Source organism: Hypanus sabinus, chromosome 23 (assembly GCF_030144855.1).
Source record: "Hypanus sabinus isolate sHypSab1 chromosome 23, sHypSab1.hap1, whole genome shotgun sequence".
NCBI lineage: Eukaryota > Metazoa > Chordata > Chondrichthyes > Myliobatiformes > Dasyatidae > Hypanus > Hypanus sabinus.
In genome coordinates, this window is record NC_082728.1 from 26,968,201 (window position 1) to 26,991,260 (window position 23,060).

A 23,060-nucleotide genomic window follows, 5' to 3' on the forward strand; every position below is an offset into this window, starting at 1 on the left:
GGAGGTTTCTTCTCTGTGGCCTACCTTTCTGATCCAGGACTTTGACCTCAGTGTGAAGATGACCTGTGGCAATGAACAGGGAAGGTACTTTCAGGGTGGTCTCCCAGGAAAACCTCCAAACTGACTGGAGGGACAGGTGAAGCAACAGCAGCACCCTCTCCAGCCGAGCAGCTCCGACTGGAAGGTCAACAATCTGAAAGGTTAACCTGTTTCTTTATCAGTTGCTAATGTTATGGAGCAAAGGAAGGAAAAAGAAATGTGGTTAAGCGTATTTTTTTTATCAATATTTAACCCGTAGGCAATATTTATCCTCGCCATTCACCTTGATTGGCAAGGATCGCATACACTCTTTGATAACACATGCATATGTGTACACATTTAGAGGTATGATTACAGCACCTGCATCCAATGCACAGAGTTTTCAACATCGAGCCAAAGGAGTAAATGTTTGATTGTCTTGGCAGACACGTGAACTCTGTGAGAGGCTCATAATGTACGATCTCCTGACCATTCCCTCAATAATCCTGGGAGAATTTCAATGGAGTCAGCTCCATTATTATGGGCACTAACTAGCCTGTACCTAGAAAATTATCTCCATATGCGTTAAGGAGCAGACTATTTAGTCTAATATTTATAGCAATGGTGAGAATGTTTTTAATAAGGTGAGTTATTTTACTTGTTTGCTTCCTTTCCCATGCTACCTTATCTACTCAAGTCATAGCAACATAGAAACATAGAAAACCTACAGTACAATACAGGCACTTTGGCCCACAAAGCTGTGCCAAACATGTCCTTACTTTAGAAATTACCTAGGGTTACCCATAGCCCTCTATTTTTCTGAGCTCTATGTACCTATCCAGGAGATTCTTAAAAGACCCTATTGTACCTGCCTCCACCACCGTCGCCGGCAGCCCATTCCGCATACTTACCACTTTCTGCATTAAAAAACTTACCTCTAACATCTCCTCTGTATCTACTTCCAAGCACCTTAAAACTGTGCCCTCTCATGCTAGTCATTTCAGCTCTGGGAAAAAACCTCTGACCACCTACACGATCAATGCCTCAAAAACTTCTACACTTAAAAGCGACAACAAAACCATCGGTGTAAACTATAGACGACAGCTCATCAATTTGGAACATTTGTCTGGCTAAATAGTTGCTCTCGTGTTTTATGGCTGCCTTGCTATCTATTCTGCTATTTGCCCAGTGTGTAATATGTTGACCTTAAAAATAAATACTTTATTGATCCGGAGTGGGAATTTCTTTGTTACAGCAGCAACATTTAAAAACACACTTAGCAGACTGCCAACTTAACTCATAATGAATCCAGGATAATAACATACATAATAATAATTAACCAATGTGCAATAATAATGCATGAAATAATAAAATGGAGACTATTGTACTATGATGTGTGTTCTCCTGTCGCACAGAGATGAACTGTTGTATATGCTTATTGCATTTGGCAGGAAAGCACTTGATTGCATTCTTCTAAAGTCAAGTGTATCCTTTTTAAAGTCTGCCGATGACACTTCAAAATCTTACAAGAACATTTAAATTTTGATGATTGTGTAGTTCAAGCAGTTCAAATTAAATGTAGTATTTTAACTCCAGTCTTGTGCTTTTCCTGAGTAATTTCAAGATCACCATTATATTTTTTTTTGCTTTTTTTTCTGCCTCTTTCCTGTTTGGAGTAGGTAAAGTTATAAGCAGAAATAGCTTATGAACTCACCTGCATGTCCTTAACTTAAAGCATTGAGAACATTAATCTGTTCCCTTCAGTATAATGCACTATGCTGTAAACAAGTAAGCCTTTAATCCCCCAAATATTGAACATTCTCAATGAGGATGTGATGACAGAATGCTTTATGGATACTTGATAAAATACAAATGCTTGAGTTTAGTATTGAATAACCTCTAGGCGTCTTTTGCAAATGTAGCCTATGTCAATATTTGGCACTACTGCAAGTTTAAAAATAGGGATTGAAAGAAAATCCATCTGGTACCAACAAGCTACTGCTGCTGGAGATGACTATTGTTAGGTCTATTTACAATGTTCTTATTTGTATGGAAATTATTGCAATCATGCTGAACTTACGAGTCAGGTAGATGGATATTTTTGTTATGCAATTTGCCTGATAATATTCTATTTGAAGGTTGATATTCTGTTCTGTTGTTATCTTGCTGTTGATCCTAAAGCTAAGGTACTCCTATTGTCCAGCTGAGCAATCCTCTCCCCTCCCTGGCCCCAGTTGCTTTAAGGATAACTCAGCTGCAGCGTCCTTATCCCCAACTGCAGTCCTGAATAGAGCCATGAAATCTCATTGTTAAATTGTTAAATGCAGTCTTAATTTGCCCCGGTGAGTCCTGTTACCTCCAACCTGACAAAGATGGCATCACAGCAAGCCTGCCTAAAATGTCTGCCATTCATTGATGATTAACCAGCAGCTCCCTGGAGAGAAAAAACGAGAGATCCTGCAGATGCTGGAAATCCGGAGCAACACGAACTAAATGCCGGCAGAACTCAGCTGGTCGGGCAGCATCTATGGAAATAAATTAACAGTGAATCAGAATCAAGTTTAATGTCACCACCATGTGACAGGAAATTTGTTGACTTTGCAGCAGCAGTGCGATGCAATACATAATAATAGAGAAGGAAACTGTGAACTATAAAAACTGTATAATAGTTATAATATATAACTATATTATATATAAAATAGTTCAGTTAAATAGTAGTGCAGAAATAGAAACTAAAGAAGTTGTGAGGTAGTGTTCATGGGTCCAATGTCCATTCGGAAAGGGGAAAAAACTGTTCCTTCACACTTCTGTACCTCCTTCTTGAAAGCAGCATGGATGTATTCGTGTTCTCAGCAGCAGCAGGCTGAAACGCCAGTATTTGATGGTCTCTATGAGAGCTGCTTGCACGAGTCCCCTGGTTTATGGCGCCCAGAAGTTCAGTGCCCTCCATTGGGCCTGGAAAGGAAGGGGGAAGAAGCCAGAACAAAAAGGTGGTGGGGGAGGGGGAGGAGGACAAGCTCGAAGGTGATAGGTGAAGCCAGGTGGGTAGAGGAGGAGGAGGGTATTAAGTCAGAGGCTGGGAAGCGATATCATTGAAAATGGCGACGAGCTGGAGAGTAAGGAATCTGACAGGAGAGGAGGGTGGATAATGGGTGAAAGAGAGGGAAGAGGCGCACCTGGGAGAGGTGGCAGAAGAGGAAAGAGGGGAGCCAGAGTGGAGAAATGAGAAGAGGGAAGGGGAGGAGAGAAATTACCAAAGCCACTGGGAGCACCAGATACAGTAGTTGGCCCCAACAGATTTGCATGTGAAGTGTTGCATCACCAAAGACTGTTCCACATAGCCAATGAAAAGACAGCCATATTGCGACTTCATTTTATCCCCCATCCTTCAGTCCCGTCCCACCTATATCAGTGACAATTCTCATGCTGTCTATCTCACCAAGTTTCAGTTCCCTGGCCCTGATCGCCTCATTTTCACAATGGATGTTCTGTCCCTATACACTTCTATATCCTAATCAAGAAGGCCTTAAAGCTTTTCGCTTCTTTCTTGGAAACAGACCCAACCAGTTCCCCTCCTCCACCGCCCCCTCCTCCATCTAGGGGACTGGTCCTCCCCCTCGACAATGTCCCTTTTGGCTCCTCCCACTTTCTCTTACTCAAGGTGTTGCCAAGGGCTCCCACAAGGGCCCCCAGCTACAGCTGACTTTTCATCAGCTGCGTGGAACAGTTCACATTCCAAGTTTTCACTGGTAATGCTCCACAACTCTTTCTGCACTCATTGACCAATGCATTGGTGCTGATTAATGAACCCATGCTGAGCACGTCAATTTCACCAACCTTCCACTCTGAACTTAAATTCGCTCAGTCTGTTTCTGGCACCTGTCTCCCCTTTCTTTAGCTCTCTGTCTCCAACACTGGAGACAAACTGTCTAGTGATATCTTTTATAAACTCACTGATTCCCACAGCTATCTTGACTATTCCTCTTTACAGCTTGTCTCCTGTAAAAATGCCTTTCCCTTTTCTCAGTTCCTTCGTCTCTACCTCATCTGTTCCTAGGATGAGGTTTTCCTCACCATCCATGCTGCTCTCACCCTCATTGCCTCCATTTCCTGGACATCAGCACTCCCTCCATCTTAACAAGGATAGAATCCCTCTTGTTGTCGCCTACCTCCCCATGAGCCTCCACATCCAACACATCATTCTCCACAACTTCCGTCATCTTCAAAGGGACCCTACTACCAAACACATCTTTACCTCCACCCCCTCCCCATTCTCTGCCTTCCACAGGGATCACTCCCTCCAGGATTTTTTTGTCCATAGGTCACACTAATCTCCCTTTGGCACTTATCCTTGCAGGCTTCCGAAGTGCTGCTCCTGCCCATTCAATTCCTCCCTCATCTTCATTCAGGACACCAAGTCCTTCCAGGGGAGGCAACATTTCCATGAAAATCTATTGACTATTGAATTGACTTTACATCCTTCACGTACATGAGGAGTGAAAATCTTTACGTTATGTCTCCATCTAAATGTGCAATGCGCAATCATAGTAATTTATAATAAATAGAACAGTCAATGTAATATAAGAGTACAGTCAAATCACCGTGAGTTCATCAGTCTGATGGCCTGGTGGAAGGAGCTGTTCTGGAACCTGTTGGTCCTGGCTTTTATGCTGCGCTACCGCTTCCCAGATGGTAGCACCTGGAATGGGTTGTGGTTGGGGTGACTTGGGTCCCCGATTATCCTACAGGCCCCTTTTATACACCTGCCCTTGTAAATGTCCTGAATCATGGGAAGTTCACAACTACAGATGCACTAGGCTGTCCACACCACTCTCTGCAGAGTCCTGCAATTAAGAGAAGTACAGTTCCCATACCAGGCAGTGATGCAGCCAGTCAGGATGCTCTCAATTGTGCCCCTGTAGAAAGTTCTTGGGATTTGGGGACCCATAACAAATTTTCTCAACTGTCTGAGGTGAAGGGGGCACTATTGCACCTTTTTCACCACACAGACCATGTGAAGTCCTTGGTGATGTGGATGCTGAGGAACTTGAAGCTGTTTACCCTCTCAACCGGAGATCCATTGATGTCAATAGGGGTTATCCTGTCTCCATTCCTCCTGTAATCGACAACCAACACCTTTGTTTTTGCGACATTGAAGGAGAGGTTGTTTTCTTGACACCTCTGTGTCAGAGAGATTATTTCTTCCCTGTAGGCCACCTCGTTATTGTTTGAGATAGGACCAATCAATACAGTGTCATCGGTAAATTTAATTAGCAGATTGGAGCTGTGGATGGTGATACAGTCATGGGAGTAAAGGAGGGGACTTAGTACACAGCCCTGAGGAGCTCTTGTATTGAGTGTCAGAGGGTTGGAGGTGAGGGAGCCCAATCTTACAACCTTTCCTTTATGGATCCTGTCCATCAGAGAATGACCTGTCTACTGTATCTGGTGCTCCCGGTGCAGCCTCCTCTGCATTGGTGAGATCTGATGTACATTGGAGAACAGCTTTGTCAAGCACCTCAGCTCCATCCACAGCAAAGTAGAATTCCCCAGCGACCATCTAATTCAATTCCTATTTGAACATGTTGGTCCATGGCCTCCTCTTCTGCCACAATGAAGCCCATCTCAGGTAGAGGTTGCAACACCTCATATTCTGTCTGGGTAGTCTGAACATTGATTTCTCCAACTTCTGGTAATTATAACCTTCCCACTTCCCTACTCTGGACTCTTACCTGTTCTCCTCTCCTGCCTGTCACCACCTCCTGGTGCCCATCCCCACTCACATTCTCCCATGATCCTCTTGTCTTCTATCAGACTCCTTCTTCTCCTGCTCTTTGCCTTTTCCACTTACCATCTCGTGGCTTCTTACCTCATCACCCCTCTCCCACCCACGTGGCTTCACCTATCACCTTCCAGCTTGTCCTTCCTCCTCTCCCTCTCCCCCACCCCCTTATTTTGGCATCTTTCCACTTCCTTTCCAGTCCAGATGAAGTGTGTCAGCCTGAAACTTTGATTGTTTATTCTCTCCCATAGACGCTGCCTGAGCATCAGGGCTACCTGGAAATATCAGTTACATAATATTGCTTTTCTTTGACTGCAGGGGTTTACTTTTTGCCACAATTCCCTTTACACTTCAAACCCGTATGTACTCCTACTTTCAGAGATAATTTAATTTCCCCATAACGTGTGAATGTGTGATAGTTGTGAGGGAGACATGGTTGCAGCATGAAATAGATTGAGATCTAAATATTTTAGTATATATGACATTTATGCAGGACTAGAAGCTAGGGAAGGTTGGTGGAGTGGTTCTGTGCTGCCAGCACAATAAAGAGGAACGATCCAATTTCAGGAAACCAGGATGCAAGAGGCTTAGGTGAGCATGGGAAATGATGAAGGCAGCAGGTCACCATGACTACACAGAGGCCACCTGACAGTAGCTACATCATATTAAATGCAGCATATAAGGAAGGAAAAATTAAGAGTACAAGACAAAACCAGCCAAAAAAAACTTAATTTCTATAAATGAAGTTCTAATAGATGGAGTATAATGTGGGAAGATGTGAAATTATCCATTTTGGCAAAAACGATGAGAGATTTAGATATTTCAGACGCAGCAAAACCTGGCGTATGATTTGTAAAGCCTACTAGTATAGTGCTTAATATTGTTTACTGCAATGGGCATCAAGTACAAAAGTGGCCAGATTCTACTTCAATTATAAGAGATTTTTACCAGCTTACACAGAGTATAATGTATAGCGAGTTGCTTTAAAGCAGAATGCTTACGTACTGTAAGTAGTTAAAAGATTTTCTAGACTTAGCTGGAAGAGGCAGACTGTCTTATGAGGAGATTCAACAGGCTAGGCTTGCAAATAGAGACAACTTGGAGATGTGTTTGAAACATAAGATCTGAGGGAATCTTGACAGTGTGAAAGTAATGGGAATACTTTCACTTGTGGGAAAATCTAGAACTTGTGGTGGGGGATGGGTGCTGTTTAGCAACAAAGGGATTTCAAATTAAGACAGGTGATTTTTTTTTCCAGTGAGCCCTGAGCTTTTGTAGCACTGATTATTAAAGTGAAGCAGACGCAAAGCCTTTGAAAAATTAAGGCAAAATTATTTAGATTTTTGATAAGCAAGCCTGAGGCTTCGTAATGATAGCTTGGCAAACAGTCAAGTCAGCCATGAACTTACAGGACAGAGCAGGCCCGAGGGCTGTAACAGCTGCTTTCTCATCCTGATGGGTTCACTTTACCATTTTCTGATGTGCAAATGTCATTTTCTCTGACAATACTGAATGTAACAATGGAAAGCTTTACAAAGTGGTGCGTTTGTTATATCTGCAGCTTCCAAGCATGAAGAGGATAAAGGGCTTCATTATGTACTGTATGCTTGGATTCAAAAATCACCAAGGAAGCTTACGGAGTCATGCTTAGCCTTTTGTATGAGGATAAGAACACCCGTGTTAAACTAAATTTCTGACTGGAGCTGTCTTTTTAAGAAGTATCAGGAAAGTTCACTTGTGTTCAGATGTGGTTTTGCTCAAGAGTTTAGAAAAGTGAAATTAAAACTGAACAGAGGAAGCAGCATAGGAGGCTAGATGAAACCTGCAGCAGAGTATACCACTTAAATTGTTGTGAATTGATGTTTTATTGGACGTTGATAATACAAACTGCATTGCCTCACCTTGAATACATGGTAAAGTGTTCCTTGTACGATCAGTCAAGGAACCTGGGATACAACAGGAGGCAGGAATCAATTACACTCTCATGAGGAAATAGTTTAATGGCTATTCGTGTATAACCAAAAACTGACAGACATCAGCTAATTCTTTCAGACATCTAACCAGCTAAAATTACTCTTAAAATGCAACTAGTTCTGCTTTAGAAAAAGAATTTTAAACAAGTTTCAGGTATTGATTTTTATTAAAACATAACATACAAGACATGAATATGGCCCAAGGTAGCTGTTTTACAAAACCAAGGGGAAAAAAAATAAGCCACAAAATACATGAAACAAATTCAATGACATTTGCTAACGACTGTTCGAACTGCAGAACAGCAGAACTGGCCGATGTTCACAAATACACGGAATGTTCTTTCTTCCATGTCAGGGTAATTGTCACATTAACTCAAAGCATGATCCTTACAGTCCCTCTGTAAATTTGACCTCTTTGGAAATATCTCAGCTACAGGTTCTACTGGGAAGAAAATGTGGCACTTGCAATACATGCACCTAATGCTGCACCAGAATATTCCAGTTTATTAAATAGTAATGGGTTCATTCACCATCCACGTGAAATGCTCAGAGCCTTATGGCCCTTTGTGCGTTTATTTTGCAGAGCTTTTTCTGCAGAATCAGTGCATTAGCCAGAGGGTGCTTCAGAACTATCAGCTTCTAAACTGGGGCAGTTAATAAATAATTAATGGGGGGGGGGGGTAGGGGAACTAATTGTCTAATGAGTTGGAGAAGGATCTGGAGAACTGCATGAAAATGAAATGTATTCTGCTTTCTCTGTGAAAAATAGCTATGGTTTCTGCTTTACAGAGGCAGTACTTTACATGAGTGACAGGGCATCAACGGTTGTTTTAGTGAAACCCTGTTTTGGCTGCCTTACATAGTATGCAATTTCAAGTGTTTCAAATTTCACTTGGCCTACATTCCACTAGTCAGAGTAAAGTAAAATTTCTTCAGCTACCAATATTTGTCATAATGGGACATCAATGGCAACTTCCCATTTACCACAAAAAGCCTCATTATTATGGTTTTTCCAAACAGCAACTTTCCCAATTCAGACAAGCCAAATGAACTGATGAGAGATTGCCAAGTCCTGAAATCACTTTCTTCTGCTTTGAAACCAGGCACATAACAACATATCATTCCAGATTAATCTGGTCATTCCACTTACTTTAATGCCAATCTTCATTACTGGGGGAGGAAAAAAAAGACCATCTTTATTTCATTCCACACAGAAAAACACAAATATTTTATAACTTTTCTCCCATACTGTAAACATTACTTCCATAAAAATACAGAGGAATGGGTCATGCTTTTGATAGCTTCCACATTACACGGTTCTTTTACAAGCTATTCCAGTGGACAAATTAAAAAACTGAAGCATCATTGGTTTCTATTTCCTCATAGACAATAAACATCTCAGAAATAGGTCAGTCAGTTTTTCCTTGTTTGCCCGTATTGGTCCAGCCACATATCAGTTTCTTTTTTACTCTATTAAGCACTATATTTACTGCTCTGAATTTCAACTAAGCCACATAAAATTACAGCTTTTGCAACAAATTCATTTTGAAGAGACTTAATAGCTGTACAATCTATTCCACGTGGCAGGAACCACAGTCAAATTAACAGTACTTTGATATTTTCTTCAACCCTCCCGAGCGGCAACTCGTGGCTCAGCCAATGTGTTATGGATGATGCTGACGACAGAATCCACTGATGCCCCCTTCAGGAAAGTCCAGTGATCTCCTTCAATGACATGAATTAAGACCATGCCATCACAAACCTGGAAGTGGAACAAAATTAATCTCCTTTACTGCAGAAATATGGGAATGCAAATGTCAGTTATGCAGCACATAAATGGACCCTTTAGCCCAAATCATCCATGTTAACCAAGGCATCTTCCTGAGCTAGGCCTATTTACCTTGATTTAGTCCATATCTTTTAAAACCTTTCCTATCATTGTTCCTGTTGCGATGCTGAGGATAAGGGAATGGACTGCGTTGATGGAAGTTTCTATACTACCCAAATACTGGGAACTGATTAAGGTGCTTTTAGAAGCTGTCGTCAACAGCTAAAACATTTACATTATTCATTTTGAAACACATGGTCAATTAACTTGCCTTTCCACAGAGTTAATGATGCAATTGAGGGGCTCATCTTCCGATTATCCCAACTGCTCTGCCAGCAACAAACACATCCTGGATCACTATCTATTGAGGTTCAGCATATACTTGCAAGTAACATATGTACACTTTACATCATTTCCATTCTCCTATACCAACACTTATAATCACCCTCTGGGAGGTGGGTAGAGAAATACCACTTGTAGAGACTTGATAACTTAAGATCCCACCTTGTTTTTGAAATCCTCAGTAAATCTGAAAAAGTGCACTTAGACTCTTCAAAGTTTTATAACCCTTTATAAATACAGTAGATTGTGTTTAATTGGGACATATCAGGACGAGGACATTTTGACTTAATTAAGCGACTTCCCTAATTAACCCAAGTACCATGGAAATAGTTAAAAAGGTAAAAAATGACAAACTCAGCAACAAATCATGTATTTAAATGAAATACAGAACAAATTAGAACATTACCAATATTATTCCAGTATTATAGAATTATTTACTGATTCCTAATTATGGATAGAGGAATTCATCCAGTTGTGTTCTGTGTAAATTAACAGAATCAGCACAGGCACCTACTAGAGGTAACAAGTTTTCTTCAACAATTGTATCTTCCAAGTTTTCAGTATCATTGTAACATTCAAGATGATTGTCGATAGCTTCTAATTTGATGTAGTTCCTAACTTGAAGTAGTGAAATTGTTTCATTTTCATTGCTGGCATCTTCAAGCCTGAATGCTTGAAGCCGTAATGAGCAAAACAGGTCCGTATCATACTACGTTTTTTTTTGCCAGCTATCAGTGGCAAAACTAACTGCTTATTGAACATAAATACATGCAAGTGATGTTATTTAACTGTTCACTCTAAGCGCAGTGTAGTATCTGACAGCTACAAAATTGCATGCGACTGATGCTAGTTACTGTTCAGCAATAGTCTCCTGTTTTAAATTAAGTGGTAAAGCATCCCAAATAAATGGTTAGTTTTTGTTTTTAAAAAAATAAAAAAAGTTGTCAAAATAAGCAGCTGCCCTGATTAACTGTAGCCTAGTTAACCACAATCCACTGTACGCACAACATCAGCACTGATGCAAATGACACCCTATATTACTGATTGCCAATACAAAAATGATACATTTATTTCAACAGTGGCTAACTAGCAGAAAATATCTAGCTGTGCACATTTTCTGGTTCCCCCTAAATTATCCTGTCTTTGATATCCTCCAAGAAACTCTTTGATACCATTTTGTCTTGTATTAACTCAAAAACTATAGATTCCAGCATGGTGCCCGCTGACAGACGTTTGACTACTTTGTCTATTGGTCTTTTGATTTGTGTCTCCCTCCACTGGTGGGTGTGTGTGCACGTACACGTGCGCGTGCATTTTCTTTCTCCCAACCCCAAGTTCTATAGGGTCTTTCCCAATTCCAAGCAAATTTGCTATGCTTCTACTCTTCAACTTGGTCTTTTGGATGTATGAGGATTGACATCTAAATTTAGACTTTAAAAGACCAGTGACATTTGAAGAGCACACTCCTTAAAAAGCAGATGTCAAAGAGTATAGTAAGCTCTTTCAGGTATCTTTCCCCTCAATTCACCAGTTTAAAAAGGGGGAGGGCGGGGGGAAAGGAAGAACATTTTGTTTAGCTATTATTTTTAATAGATTTGACCTCCTTTTCTGTACCATGACAGCCCAGAGCCACCAGATTGCATACCAGTGTAACACCCTGGGAAAGGCTTCACTGCTAATGTAATGGTCTTCTTGCGAAGCAGTGTTTGGAGTATGGTTAGAGATTACGGATGCTTTGGAATGTAAGCCATCCAATGAGGGGAGTGTGTTTTTGAGTTGTGTGCCTGACACCGGTGTGAGTTGGGCTGTTTTGTTCGGCGGGAGACAAAGAAAGATGATGCTGGGGCAAATCCGCTGCAGGATATGACCTGGTGGGAGACCAGTTTATTTGAGATGGATTGCAAGCGATGTTCAGAAGGTGCTTTATGCTTTCACACTGACCGTGTGCCCAGCGCACGAGTGACAGACAAGTTCAAGGTGAGCTCCAACGTGTGCAATTTTGGCTATTAAATTATAAATGGGCCCTTTGCACTTTTTCTTTACTAAGCCTTTAGTTAAGATTCATAAATACAATTCCTTTAATCATATGCAGTGTGCTGTCTGTTATTTCTTGGCACTGAGTCACAACAGGGTAACAAATTACACAGCATCCATACAAACCAGGGTTTGGGGCAGGAGAGCCATCTCAAACTCACAGGTTTGACTGGACCAGAGTGGTATTCCCTAGACTTATGCAGCCAAGGAGAGCAGGTGGTTTCATAAGGGAAAAAGGCCGTGGCAGATAAGGCATGAGGGAAACTACAACTTATTTATATGCCCCCTTTAACATAGGAAAGCATCCAAAAGTACTTCACAGCACTTTTTCCAACAGTAATAATGAATCATAAAAAGGCGATATTTGGATAGATATCTAGAAGTATTGTCAAAGTGGCAGATTGTTTGGATACAAAGTAACATTTTCAATGCGGTTAGCAAGAGAAACTAAACAAACTCTACTGTGTTTCCAAATGTATCCATTTCTGTTATCAAATGGAAGAAACTATAGGAGATAGTGCAAGCATGCGAACAAGGGAGACAGAGCACAAGCTAGAAAAAGAGAGAACCATCTATAAGTTTTCAACAGCTCACCTCTGAAAGTTGGTAATCTCCACCAAGACCTTCCTGAAGTTCATGAGTTGTCTTTGCTCGCAGCAGTGTGATATTTCCACCGAATTTAGATGCCGGGACGTACTCATCCGCTGCTTTAAGTTTGTAATAGAAAGCAGTAGCTGCAAAGCTGAGCGTGTTACGGTTAATGCCTTTATGGCTTGTGATGATCATATCAACAACTGCATTGACTCTTGCTTGCAAGTTCTCCAGAGGCAGTAACTTCTCAAAGAGCTGCAGAAAGCAGGATGTTAATGGTTAATCTTTCACCAACCACATTAGTCAGCTGTACAAAAATTCTCAGACTTCACCAACTTACAAGTTCAAGGAGAATCTCAGGACTTGCCAAAGACCACCTGCCCAAAAAAAAAGGTGCCCACCTATGCAGTCAGACAGCTTTTGGCCAGCCTTTGGCAGAGGTAGTGGATCCCATTTTGGTTTCATTGGCCACTTTAGAAGCACAAAGATAGAAAGGATGCAAGCCATCCTCAACTCTGCCTTAGAATAGAACTAGAGCTTAATTTTCCTGCATTTCTTTGAAATTTAACAGGCTCATAACTGTTCTGCTTTATTTGGAAAATAAGCCCAACTTACAAAAAATCACTACCATACTATAACATGCTCCTTGTTTAAGATAAAACAACACACTAAGAACGAGGGAAAGTTTTACATTGTTTCATGGAGAATGTGGCATCGTTAAAATAATTAGATTTGGAGATAATGTACTAGTTATTGTTTTTCCAATAGTCTCTAACCCAAACAACTCATCAATTTGAGTCTTTCAGTGCTCCTGTTATCATGAGCAACATGTGATCTGCAAGGCTGATGGGTTCCTTTTTCCCCGAGGGCTTCCACACTCTCCATTTCTATCAAGATGAGGAGCCTCAAGAAGGCACCATCCAGGACATGGCCACTTCTTCTTGCTACCATCAAGGACGTGGTACAAGAACCTGAGGATCTAAGCTCAGGGAATTTAGAGAAGTTTCTTCTCCTCCACCATCAGCTTTCTGAACAGTCCTTAAATACTCCCTGGTCATTCCTTTATTTTGCGCTATTTATTCATTTTTGTAATTTATACATTTTTTGGTTTTCCACTGCTGTTACAAAACAACAAATTTCACATCATATGATAATAAATCTGATTCCAGATTCTAGATTCTAAGCTGAAAGGCAGGAAGAGAACACCATCAAGAAACTTCTCTAAATATTCTGAATATCATGGCAATATTTATTGCAGTTGAAACATAGATGTCATTACTGTACATTGGATCTACAGCGATTACAAGTTAGCTATGTTAAAACTGAACACCAAGCTCAATCATTAAATTACAATTATTTCTGCTCCATTGCTCGGAGTGGAGTTTAATGAAGACCCACAGGATAATGGGGAAGACTAACTTATCTCCTCAACGTCACTTGTTTAGAGATACCAGTGATGTTTATGACATGTAATTAACTGGTGTTCACACTGGAATTGTTGTGACAATGATGAGGCCCAACACTTCACATGTGAATCCATGAGGGATGCTCGTTGTATCTGGTGCTTCCAGTGTGGCCTCCCCCTACACTGGTGAGCCCCAGCGCAGACTGGGTGACTGCTTCTTCGAACACATCACTTTGCCCACTGTAACAGTCAGGATCTCTCGATGGCCAGCCGTTTTAGTTTCAATTCCCGTTCCCCCAGTGACAAGCCTGCCCGTGGCCTTCTCTGCTGCCACACTGAGGCCAGACACAGACTGCAGGAACAACATTTCATGCTCGTGTTGGTGGCATCCACATCAATCATTCTACCTTCCAGTAACCGCTCCTTCCTGACCACCCCTTTGACTTCCCTTATTGCCAAGACCCCTTCACCCTTTTCCCCCTCCTCTGCTCTCACGACCTGCCCATTAACCACACCACCTTTCCTCTGGTTCCCCACCTTCACCACTCCACAGTCTACTGTTCTCTTTTTAGATTCTTTCTTCTTCAGCCCTTTCACTCTTCCACCTACTACCTGCCATTTTCTCACATTTCCCTCCCCCCCCACAATAAACAGCTCCTCCTCAACCCCCTCCCCTTTATTGTGGCCTTTGCCATTTTTCTTTCCAGTCCCATTGAAAGGTTCTTGGCCCAAAATGCCGACGGCCTTTTTCTCTCCAGAGGCGCTGCCTGTACTGCTGAGTACCCGCAGCATTTTGCGGGAGTTACTTCTCTCACACACCTGTGACAGGGTCCTGAATTGACCCTATGAACTGTGCTCTTAAAAGAGAGAGTGAGAGGGAGGTGTCCAACGCAGAGACCTTGTCATGATGAGAGAGAGAGACGAAGAATGCTCGGAAGATTGATGTTATGGTTTCTCGGCAGTTTGCTTACATTTCTACAAGGACACTGCCTGTTCTGACCGAGGGAGCAGGGCGGAGCAGTCTGATGGACAGCTGGTGTTCAGCACGCCGAGATAAATGCCAGGTCAGCTGCCGGACACGTGGTTTTGGACAATGGATGAGCTTGCTTGTGCCCACAGGAAGGTGGGTTTCGGAGGATCGATTCTGGGAAACGGATCAGTGGCTCTCGCGTGCAGAGAGGGTGTGACTGGTGGGGAGTTATTTGTGTGCCCAACCCTGGCCTGGGTTGATAAGTCCACCACAGAAGAACAATCGCCTTTGTTATGGTCACAGTCAGTGACTTCAAAATGATTTCAGAGGACAATGGGAAGATTGATGGCATCAGCTCACCTGAAGATCTCTCTCTCTCTCCAACTCTACTCAACTAAATACCACGAACTGGACTAAACTTTCTTCATCATCGTAAGGCTGTATTCATTCACCCCTAGGCTTGAAGAAGCATATTTTTTTCTATTTCCACACTTGTAAATATATAGTCATTGTTAACCTGTTTAATATATCAGCATTTATATTAATATTTTGCATAGTTACTAATAAATGATATTAGTTATTAGCAATACCAGACTCCAAAGTGTTTTCCATTTCTGCTGGTTCTTTAACCCGTCACAGGGTACGTGACACACCTGCATTTGTGATGATTCATTCATTTTTCACAGAACTTACCTTGTTGTGTTCTGCGTTTGTGAACTGCCCAACAAATGCACACATCGCTTTGGTTTCTGCTTCAGCATCATTGCCGGTAGTCAGCTTTGCTTTGTAACTCTAAAAGTGTATGGAAACAGGACTATTAGTGCTGATCTTAGGAAACAAACAGGGTTAAAAAAGGTGTAGGAGTAGATATTTCTCTAAGATTGCATGTGTGTGTGGGAGTGGTGGGGGGGGGGGGAAGAGGAGAAAGAAAGGGGGTCAGGTATGCTTTCAGTATCATTTATTAAACAAAGTACACTGCAGGTGCTGGGGTCAAATCAACACGTACAACATGCTGGAGGAACTCAACAAGTTGGACAGCATCCATGGAAACGAGCAGTCAACATTTCGGGCCGAGACCCATCGTCAGGACTGAAGAGGGAGGGGGTAGGGGCCCTATAAAGAAGGTGGGGGGACGGTGGGAAGGAGAAGGCTGGTCAAGGGGTGGGGGAGGGGATAGGCAGGAGAGGTGAAGAAGGAATGCAAGGGGAAAGCACTATAGGTAGTAGAAGGCAGAATCGAGAGAGGTGATAGGTAGCTGGAGGAGGAAGCAGAGTGAAACTGGGATGGGGGAAGGGAATTACTGAAAGTTGGAGAATTCAATGTTCATGCCAAGGGTTTGGAGACTACCCAGGCGGTATATAATCTTTCCTCCAGTTTTTCACCTGGCACCTGCCAGCCTTCTCCTTCCTACCCTCCTCCAGCTTCTTTATAGGGCCACTGCCTCCTCTCTCTTCAGTCCTGATGAAGGGACTCAGCCCGAAAGGTTGACTGCTCATTTCAACGGATGCTGCCCGACCTGCTGAGTTCCTCCTGTATCATTTATTTATTTCTTGTATTTGTGCAGTTTGTTTTGTTCTGCACATTAGTTATTTGCCAGTCTTTGCCAGCAGTTATTTTAAATAATTACTCGTACTGCTTTGTTCTACTGTGAATGCCTGTAAGAAAATGAATCTCAAGGTCATATAGAGACATGCATGTACTTCGGTAATAAATTCGCTTCGGACTTTGAAGTAATACAACCAGTCTCCAATTATGGAAACATTTTTTTGATTTTGCACATGAAGCTTCTTCTACTTAAGTCAATATCAGTTTCTATAATTCTAAGTTTGAAAAAAGATGATCTCATGAGAAGTGAGCACAGGTCACCACCATTCTGAGGAATCTCCACGGGGGGGGGGGGGGGGAGAGGTCAAAGTACAGTCTTCACCGTGTTCACTTGTGATCTGGGAAGACGCAGAGCAGATAACAACGGGGCAAGAACAGATCTACACCAAAATAGGAGGCATTGTGCAAGATGGAAATTCAGAACAGGTTATTCAGGCAAGGGAAGACATTTCGCATATTCTTCCTTCAACAGAACCTTAAATGGAACAATTTCTGGAGGTGGGTTAATCAGAATTTGGGAGTGAGGTGTGAATAAGGAGAGAGAGAGAGAGATAGAGAGAAAAAAAACAAGTCTTTTGAGTTCAGGCAATTTGCAAGATATTAAAGATAGAATCTTAACATCGCTTGATACCTGAGTGTATGCTGCCACGTAAGAGTGGGAACCATCAAGTAAAATAAGGCAGTCAACAGGTCGTGGCATGCTGGCCTGCGCTTGTAACTGTGTGCAGATTTCAAATGCCACACAGGCACCGAAGGAATAGCCGGCAATTCTGTAGGGTCCCTCCGGTTGAACCTGTTTAATGCAGCTCAGATAATAGGAAGCCAGGTTGGGAATACTATCCAGGGGAGCGGCTGCATCAGAAAGCAGAGAAACTTAAATTAATCCACGCTGTTATATCCTGCATTTCATTTCTTTTTACTACATAGACTAGAATCATTTATCCTTGACAAGATCTGCCATTATGGCATGCAAATGAAAGCATTTCACTGAACCTTGGCATGTTATGAACCCCATAACTGGGTTACTTACTAGTAAAGATAGAGACGTCCGTTGAAGTCTGATGATACTATTTTTAGCAGTATTTATTAGTAAAAATACACAAAAATAATATCAATGCAAATATACAGATAATATACGTCAACAATAAACCTAAAAGGTGTGGGTATAATAATAACCAATAAGAAATAAGCTCTATAGTTGTCTAGGGGATAATGAATTGTCTGATGAAAATATAAAGTTTGCTGCAGTTCACACAGGCTGCCGTCGTTTGTTTGTCACTGTGTTGCAATTGTTGGGGAGAGAGAGAGAGAGAGAGAGAGAGAGAGAGAGAGAGAAAGAGAAAAGCTTGCCGACTTTCCTTTATGATTTCGATCCATCAGGTGTCTCGTTGTTGTGGCCGTTCAAGTGTGACCTCTCCTTTAGCTAAACCGTTCTTCCGTGATGAGCCCACTACCCAGGCAAGGGAGGACATACACAAGCTCCCACCAGCTTTCGCTATGAAATGCTGTCACTGGATTTCCAGCGTTTCTCCTGGTGTGTCTGAGGGGTGTTCCCCAGACCCCTCTTTTATCCTCACTCACGGGGTCTCAGATGTCAATCAGGTTGGGATGATGCAATCCCTCAACTAGACCACTCTGGTTGTCCCCTGAGGGGTTTCAATGAATAGTACAGTACTCAATACATAATTCCTTCTCCAAGAGACAATGGCAGTAATCAGTGGTTCCGTTCCGCATATGTCAGGTGACATTCCACCTGGTTGTGTATTCTGTGTCTCTCTCTCTTTCTCTCTCTCATTTCCTGACATGATGTGCATCTCTCTCATTTCCTGGGTCTCAGACCCGAAATAATAGCGATCTTGCGATTCTCAAAAAGGACTTAGTACCCTTCGGCCCCTCAGAGTTGCTCCACATCCGTAACAGGTACATGTGACAATAATAAACCAATATCAATACCATGGATAAATACTACCAATAAATAAATTTGTTTTATACATATTGAGAGCAGAAAACCCAGTTCTCCAAAACAATCCTCTGCCCCTTACCTGTGGAATGGGGAGGAGTGGGGAGGGAGAGGCAGGATTGAGAAATTTGACAGGAATATTTAATCTAAAAAAAAAGATAGATTTAAAAAAAAAAAAAGCCACAGCAGTGAAGTGGAACAGTAGTTTCTTCATAGTACTACTATGGGGAATGCAGATGCCACTTGAATGACAAAAGCATCCGATTGAACTTTGTTTTTTAAAAATATACAGTAAAATAAAAACAAAGACTATTTGTGCTACCATTGCTGGTAGACAAGTACAGCCCAGGATTTCAGCCAGACTGCTTTGGAGCTCTCCAAGACTATGAAAATTTTGGCAAAGTAAAACAGCTGCATCTGTGCTTACAAAATCACCTTAATGTTGTTTTCAGGTACAGTACTAATACTTTGATAAAATCTTGTTACAAATTAGAATTTTGCAATGCTTAATGAATAGCAAATATACTTTATATAGGTAATGCTGCATAAAATCTAGCTAGAATCTTAACATTTATTCATTCACCCCCCCCCCCCCCCCCACCACTCCAAGAGGAATATTCTCCCAAAATTTCCATAGTGATGGGAGCATATTCATGAATTTACCTTGTGTACACTGAAGACCATAGCAGGGAATGCTGACTTTGGATGCAAGGGTCTTGAAGGCTTCAACTGACCCCTCAATTGGGTGGACAAAGAAGAGAGGGCGCTCATTATTCTCCACGTTATTCAGCTGGGTGATGGTTGAACCTTCAGGATTGACGAGTAGAACATTGAGGTCCAGCTCTTTCAGCTGCGCGTCTACTGGCGTCAGGGGAGCAGGTTTTGATTCTGCATCAAAGAACATACTAATTACCTAAAGCAAGGTTATGTGCTTTAAATTTGTACTTGAAATATGCATCATCACAATATATATTGATAGAAATTAACATCTGCAGAAACTGCAACACAACTAATATCAGAAAGCAGCTTGAAGAACTGAGCCGGATTTTGCTGTAAGCCAAGGTACAAGAGCACCTGCCACACCGGCCCTTAACAGTTCAAAAGGTGTTACTTGAAAAGCATCAACATGTACTTATTCATGCAATGTTTAAGGAGGAAGAAAACATCCCACATTAATCGTCTATCCTTCACCGTCATTATGCTTTAAAAGGGAGGGTCATTGGAAGAAGATTTCCTCCACATTCATATGCCAAGGTCATTCCAAGCTTGCCATGTTGGGAAAATAAGAAATCGGTACACAAGACAGAAAAGATTTATTTTTGCTTTCAACCCACTGAAGTGTTAAATTATTCTTCTGATACAAGGCATAATAGAAATGCGCAACACTCTTCCTCAAAAAATGAGGTGGATTCGAGCTCAACTGACTCTTTGAAGAGCGAGATCAACAAATTATCTTCAAAGCAAAGGTTTTTGAGAAAAGTCTGGTAAAAAGGGAAGAGATCGAGATTAAACTTCCAGCATAGACTCTGGGACAGGCTGGTTCTGGCCAAGTGTGTTACCATATCATCCTATATCTGCAGGCCTGTTCAAGTAGCAGATTCTGGGAACCCCTGCACTTCATGTATAACAACAAATACACCTTGGTGTGCCATTTTGCTGGAATAGGGGGAAAAAAATTCATGTTCCTACCTCCAGTACTGCTAGATTTATCTACTAGTTCGCGCAGTTTATTGATGGTGAGTTGTCGGATTTCTCTCATCGTCACAACTATTTCATAGTCCCTTTCAAGAGTTTGTCGTACTTCCACTGCCATCAGAGAGTCAAGGCCGAGGTCAGCAAGAGTTGCATCTGGGTTCAAGCCGTTAACATCACGTGCACCTTGGAGAAGTAAAAGAGCAGAATTTTAGCTCAATAGATGAAGGTCAGCGGCTGATTACATGGTCACTGCGAAGTCACTGGTTGTATTAAATTCTATTACAGTTAAATGTGTGAATAGCAAGTTCCCAATGAGCTAATTATTGTGTACGAGAAATCATGTCAAGCTTCAAACCTTTATGCTGCTATCAGTTATGTACATTCATTATTGTTTGAAATGCCTATTTATAAGTGTTTGTAAATGTTCTTTTTACTTTCACAATGCTGTAAGATTCTTCTGATATACTTAAGTCTCTGAAACAAGTGGTTTCAGGTCTCAAACAACCACAAGATGAGCTGATATCACTAACACTGTTAAAGCATTTAGACCATGACTGGTGCATTGCAAACTATGTCCTAACCCAAAGTCAACAGGAAGTGCAAATGGGTTAGAATTCAACGTGACATATGACTTGCAGAATTCAATTAAGGCATAACCACCAGGAGTAACTCTTCACATTATGATTCAAGGATAATATCTAAAATGCATGTTTATTTGTAAAGTAATTAAAGGACGACCACCACACATTCAGAGCTTAATGGTCTGCCAACACTTGCAGCAAAAAACATATACATTGGAATCAGTGGTGCATTCTAAATCATGTCCCATTACAGAGTCAACAGGAAGTGTGGGTGGGTTAAAATTCAAGGTGACATATAGCTTACAGAATTGGATCAGCTGAAATGTGTAGATATCCAAGGTCAATAAAGTGTAAATCCAAGTATTTGACAGTCAGTTAACCTGCTACTTCTGATTTGGTGCCCAGGTCAACACTGAATTACACCCTCAACACACTTATGAGCGAATGGCAGAAATTTGATGAGGAAAGGTCTGTCGAAAGCACTTCCAGCTAGATCGTACCCAACCAATCTTTATGGTATGTTGTGGAATTTCATGATTTATAGACACTTTGTTGTAAAATGACTATAATAGTTGACAAGCATACTTTAATCAGAATTTTTGAAAAATAATGAGGAATCTGTTATCTTATGAAAATTTATATGTACTTTGATTTGTTAATGTGGATCTTAATGTATTGCAAGGCTAATAATTTTCAAATGAGTTAAACTGCATTTAACTTGAGTATGAGTAGTGTTACAAAGGTAGCCAGGGAACTCAACCTTACAGGGAGAAATGTTAAAGAGAATGGGGAAACAAAGTGATCAGAGCCACTTAGCAGATAGATCAAAAGGTACATTAACAATCGTGTGAAATAGTAGCTTAAATTAAACCATGGGTACAGATACACAAGTCATTTTATTACAGGATGTAATATTGAGATAAGAGATATTGCTGGAGATCTGGAGCACACAAAATGCTGGAGAAACTTAAAAGATCAATCTGTGGAGAGAAATGGACAGTTGACATTTCAGGTCAAAACCAATCATCAGGCTGGAAAGGAGGACAGAACGCCAGAATATTGGCTAGAAGAAGATTATAGCTAGGAGATTAACGTCCAAGGATACACATTGTATTGAAAGGACAGGCAAGAAGGCAGGGGGGGGTGGCATTGCTCTGTTAGTAAAAAAAAAAAGAAATGAAATGAAATCATTAGGAAGAGGTGACATAGGGCAGAAGGTGCTGAATCGCGTGGATAGAGCTACGGAACTACAAGGGTAAAAACAATCATATATAGGCCCCCCAAATAGTAGCAAGGATGTGGCCTAAATAATACAATGGGAGATTGAAAATGCATGCCAAAAGGGCAATGTTACAATAGTCATGGGAGATTTCAATATGCAGGTGGATTTGGAAAAATCGGGTTGGTACTGCATTCCACGAGGGGGAAATTTCTAAAATGCCTACAAGATGGCATTTTAGAGCAGATTGTGGTTGATCCCACTAGATGATCAGTTATTCTGGACTGGGTATTGTGCAATGAACCAGAATTAATTGGACAGCTTAAGATAAAATAACATTTTGGGACAAGTGATCATAATATGATCAAATTCACCCTGAAATTTGAGAACAAGAAGTTAAAGTAAGATGTATCAGCATTACAGTGGAGTAAGAGAAATTGCAGAGGCTTGAGAGAGGAGTTAGCCAGGACTGATTGGAAAAGAACACTGGCAGGGATGACGGCAGAGTAGTAATGGCTGGAATTTTGGGAAGCAATTCAGAAGGCAAATGATATTAACATCCCAGAGAGGAAGAAGTGTTCTGAAGGCAAGATGAAACAACCACGGCTGACAAGGGAAGTCAAAGCCAACATGAAAGCTGAAGAGAGGGCATATAATACAGCAAAAATTAGTGAGAAGTTAAAAGGTTTGGGAAGCTTTTAAAAACCAACAGAAGGCAACCAAAAAGTCATTAAGATAAAGATGGAATAAAAAGCTAGCTAGCCAATATTAAAGAGGATACCTAAAGTTTCTTCAGATAACAAGGTGTAAAAGCAAGGCAAAAGAGGGTATCAGACCCCTGGAAAACTATGCTGGAGAGTAATAACGAGGGCAAGGAAATGGATGAACTGAAGTACTTTGCATCAGTCTTTACCGTGGAAGACACTACCAGGTATCAGGAATCATAAAGTGTGTGAAGTTACCATTACTAAGGAGGAGGTTCTTTGGAAATGGAAAGTTCTTTACATAGTTAAGTCACCTGCACCAGATGATGTACACCCCAGGTTTCTGAAAGAGG

At 41.3% G+C, this 23,060-nt stretch overlaps 1 protein-coding gene across 1 annotated transcript in view; it reads right to left on the reverse strand.

The window, feature by feature from the left end:
- Window positions 1-7,921: 7,921 nt before the first annotated feature.
- fasn (fatty acid synthase) overlaps window positions 7,922-23,060 on the reverse strand; it is an 80,702-nt gene continuing 65,563 nt past the window's right edge. Inside the window, exons 38-43 of the mRNA XM_059948586.1 lie at window positions 20,198-20,386; window positions 19,172-19,396; window positions 17,180-17,400; window positions 15,637-15,735; window positions 12,572-12,823; window positions 7,922-9,535 (exon numbers count right to left, since the gene is read on the reverse strand). Of these exons, the coding sequence (XP_059804569.1) occupies window positions 9,398-9,535; window positions 12,572-12,823; window positions 15,637-15,735; window positions 17,180-17,400; window positions 19,172-19,396; window positions 20,198-20,386 (1,124 nt within the window). The 3' untranslated portion in view covers window positions 7,922-9,397. The remainder of the gene's footprint in view (window positions 9,536-12,571; window positions 12,824-15,636; window positions 15,736-17,179; window positions 17,401-19,171; window positions 19,397-20,197; window positions 20,387-23,060) is intronic.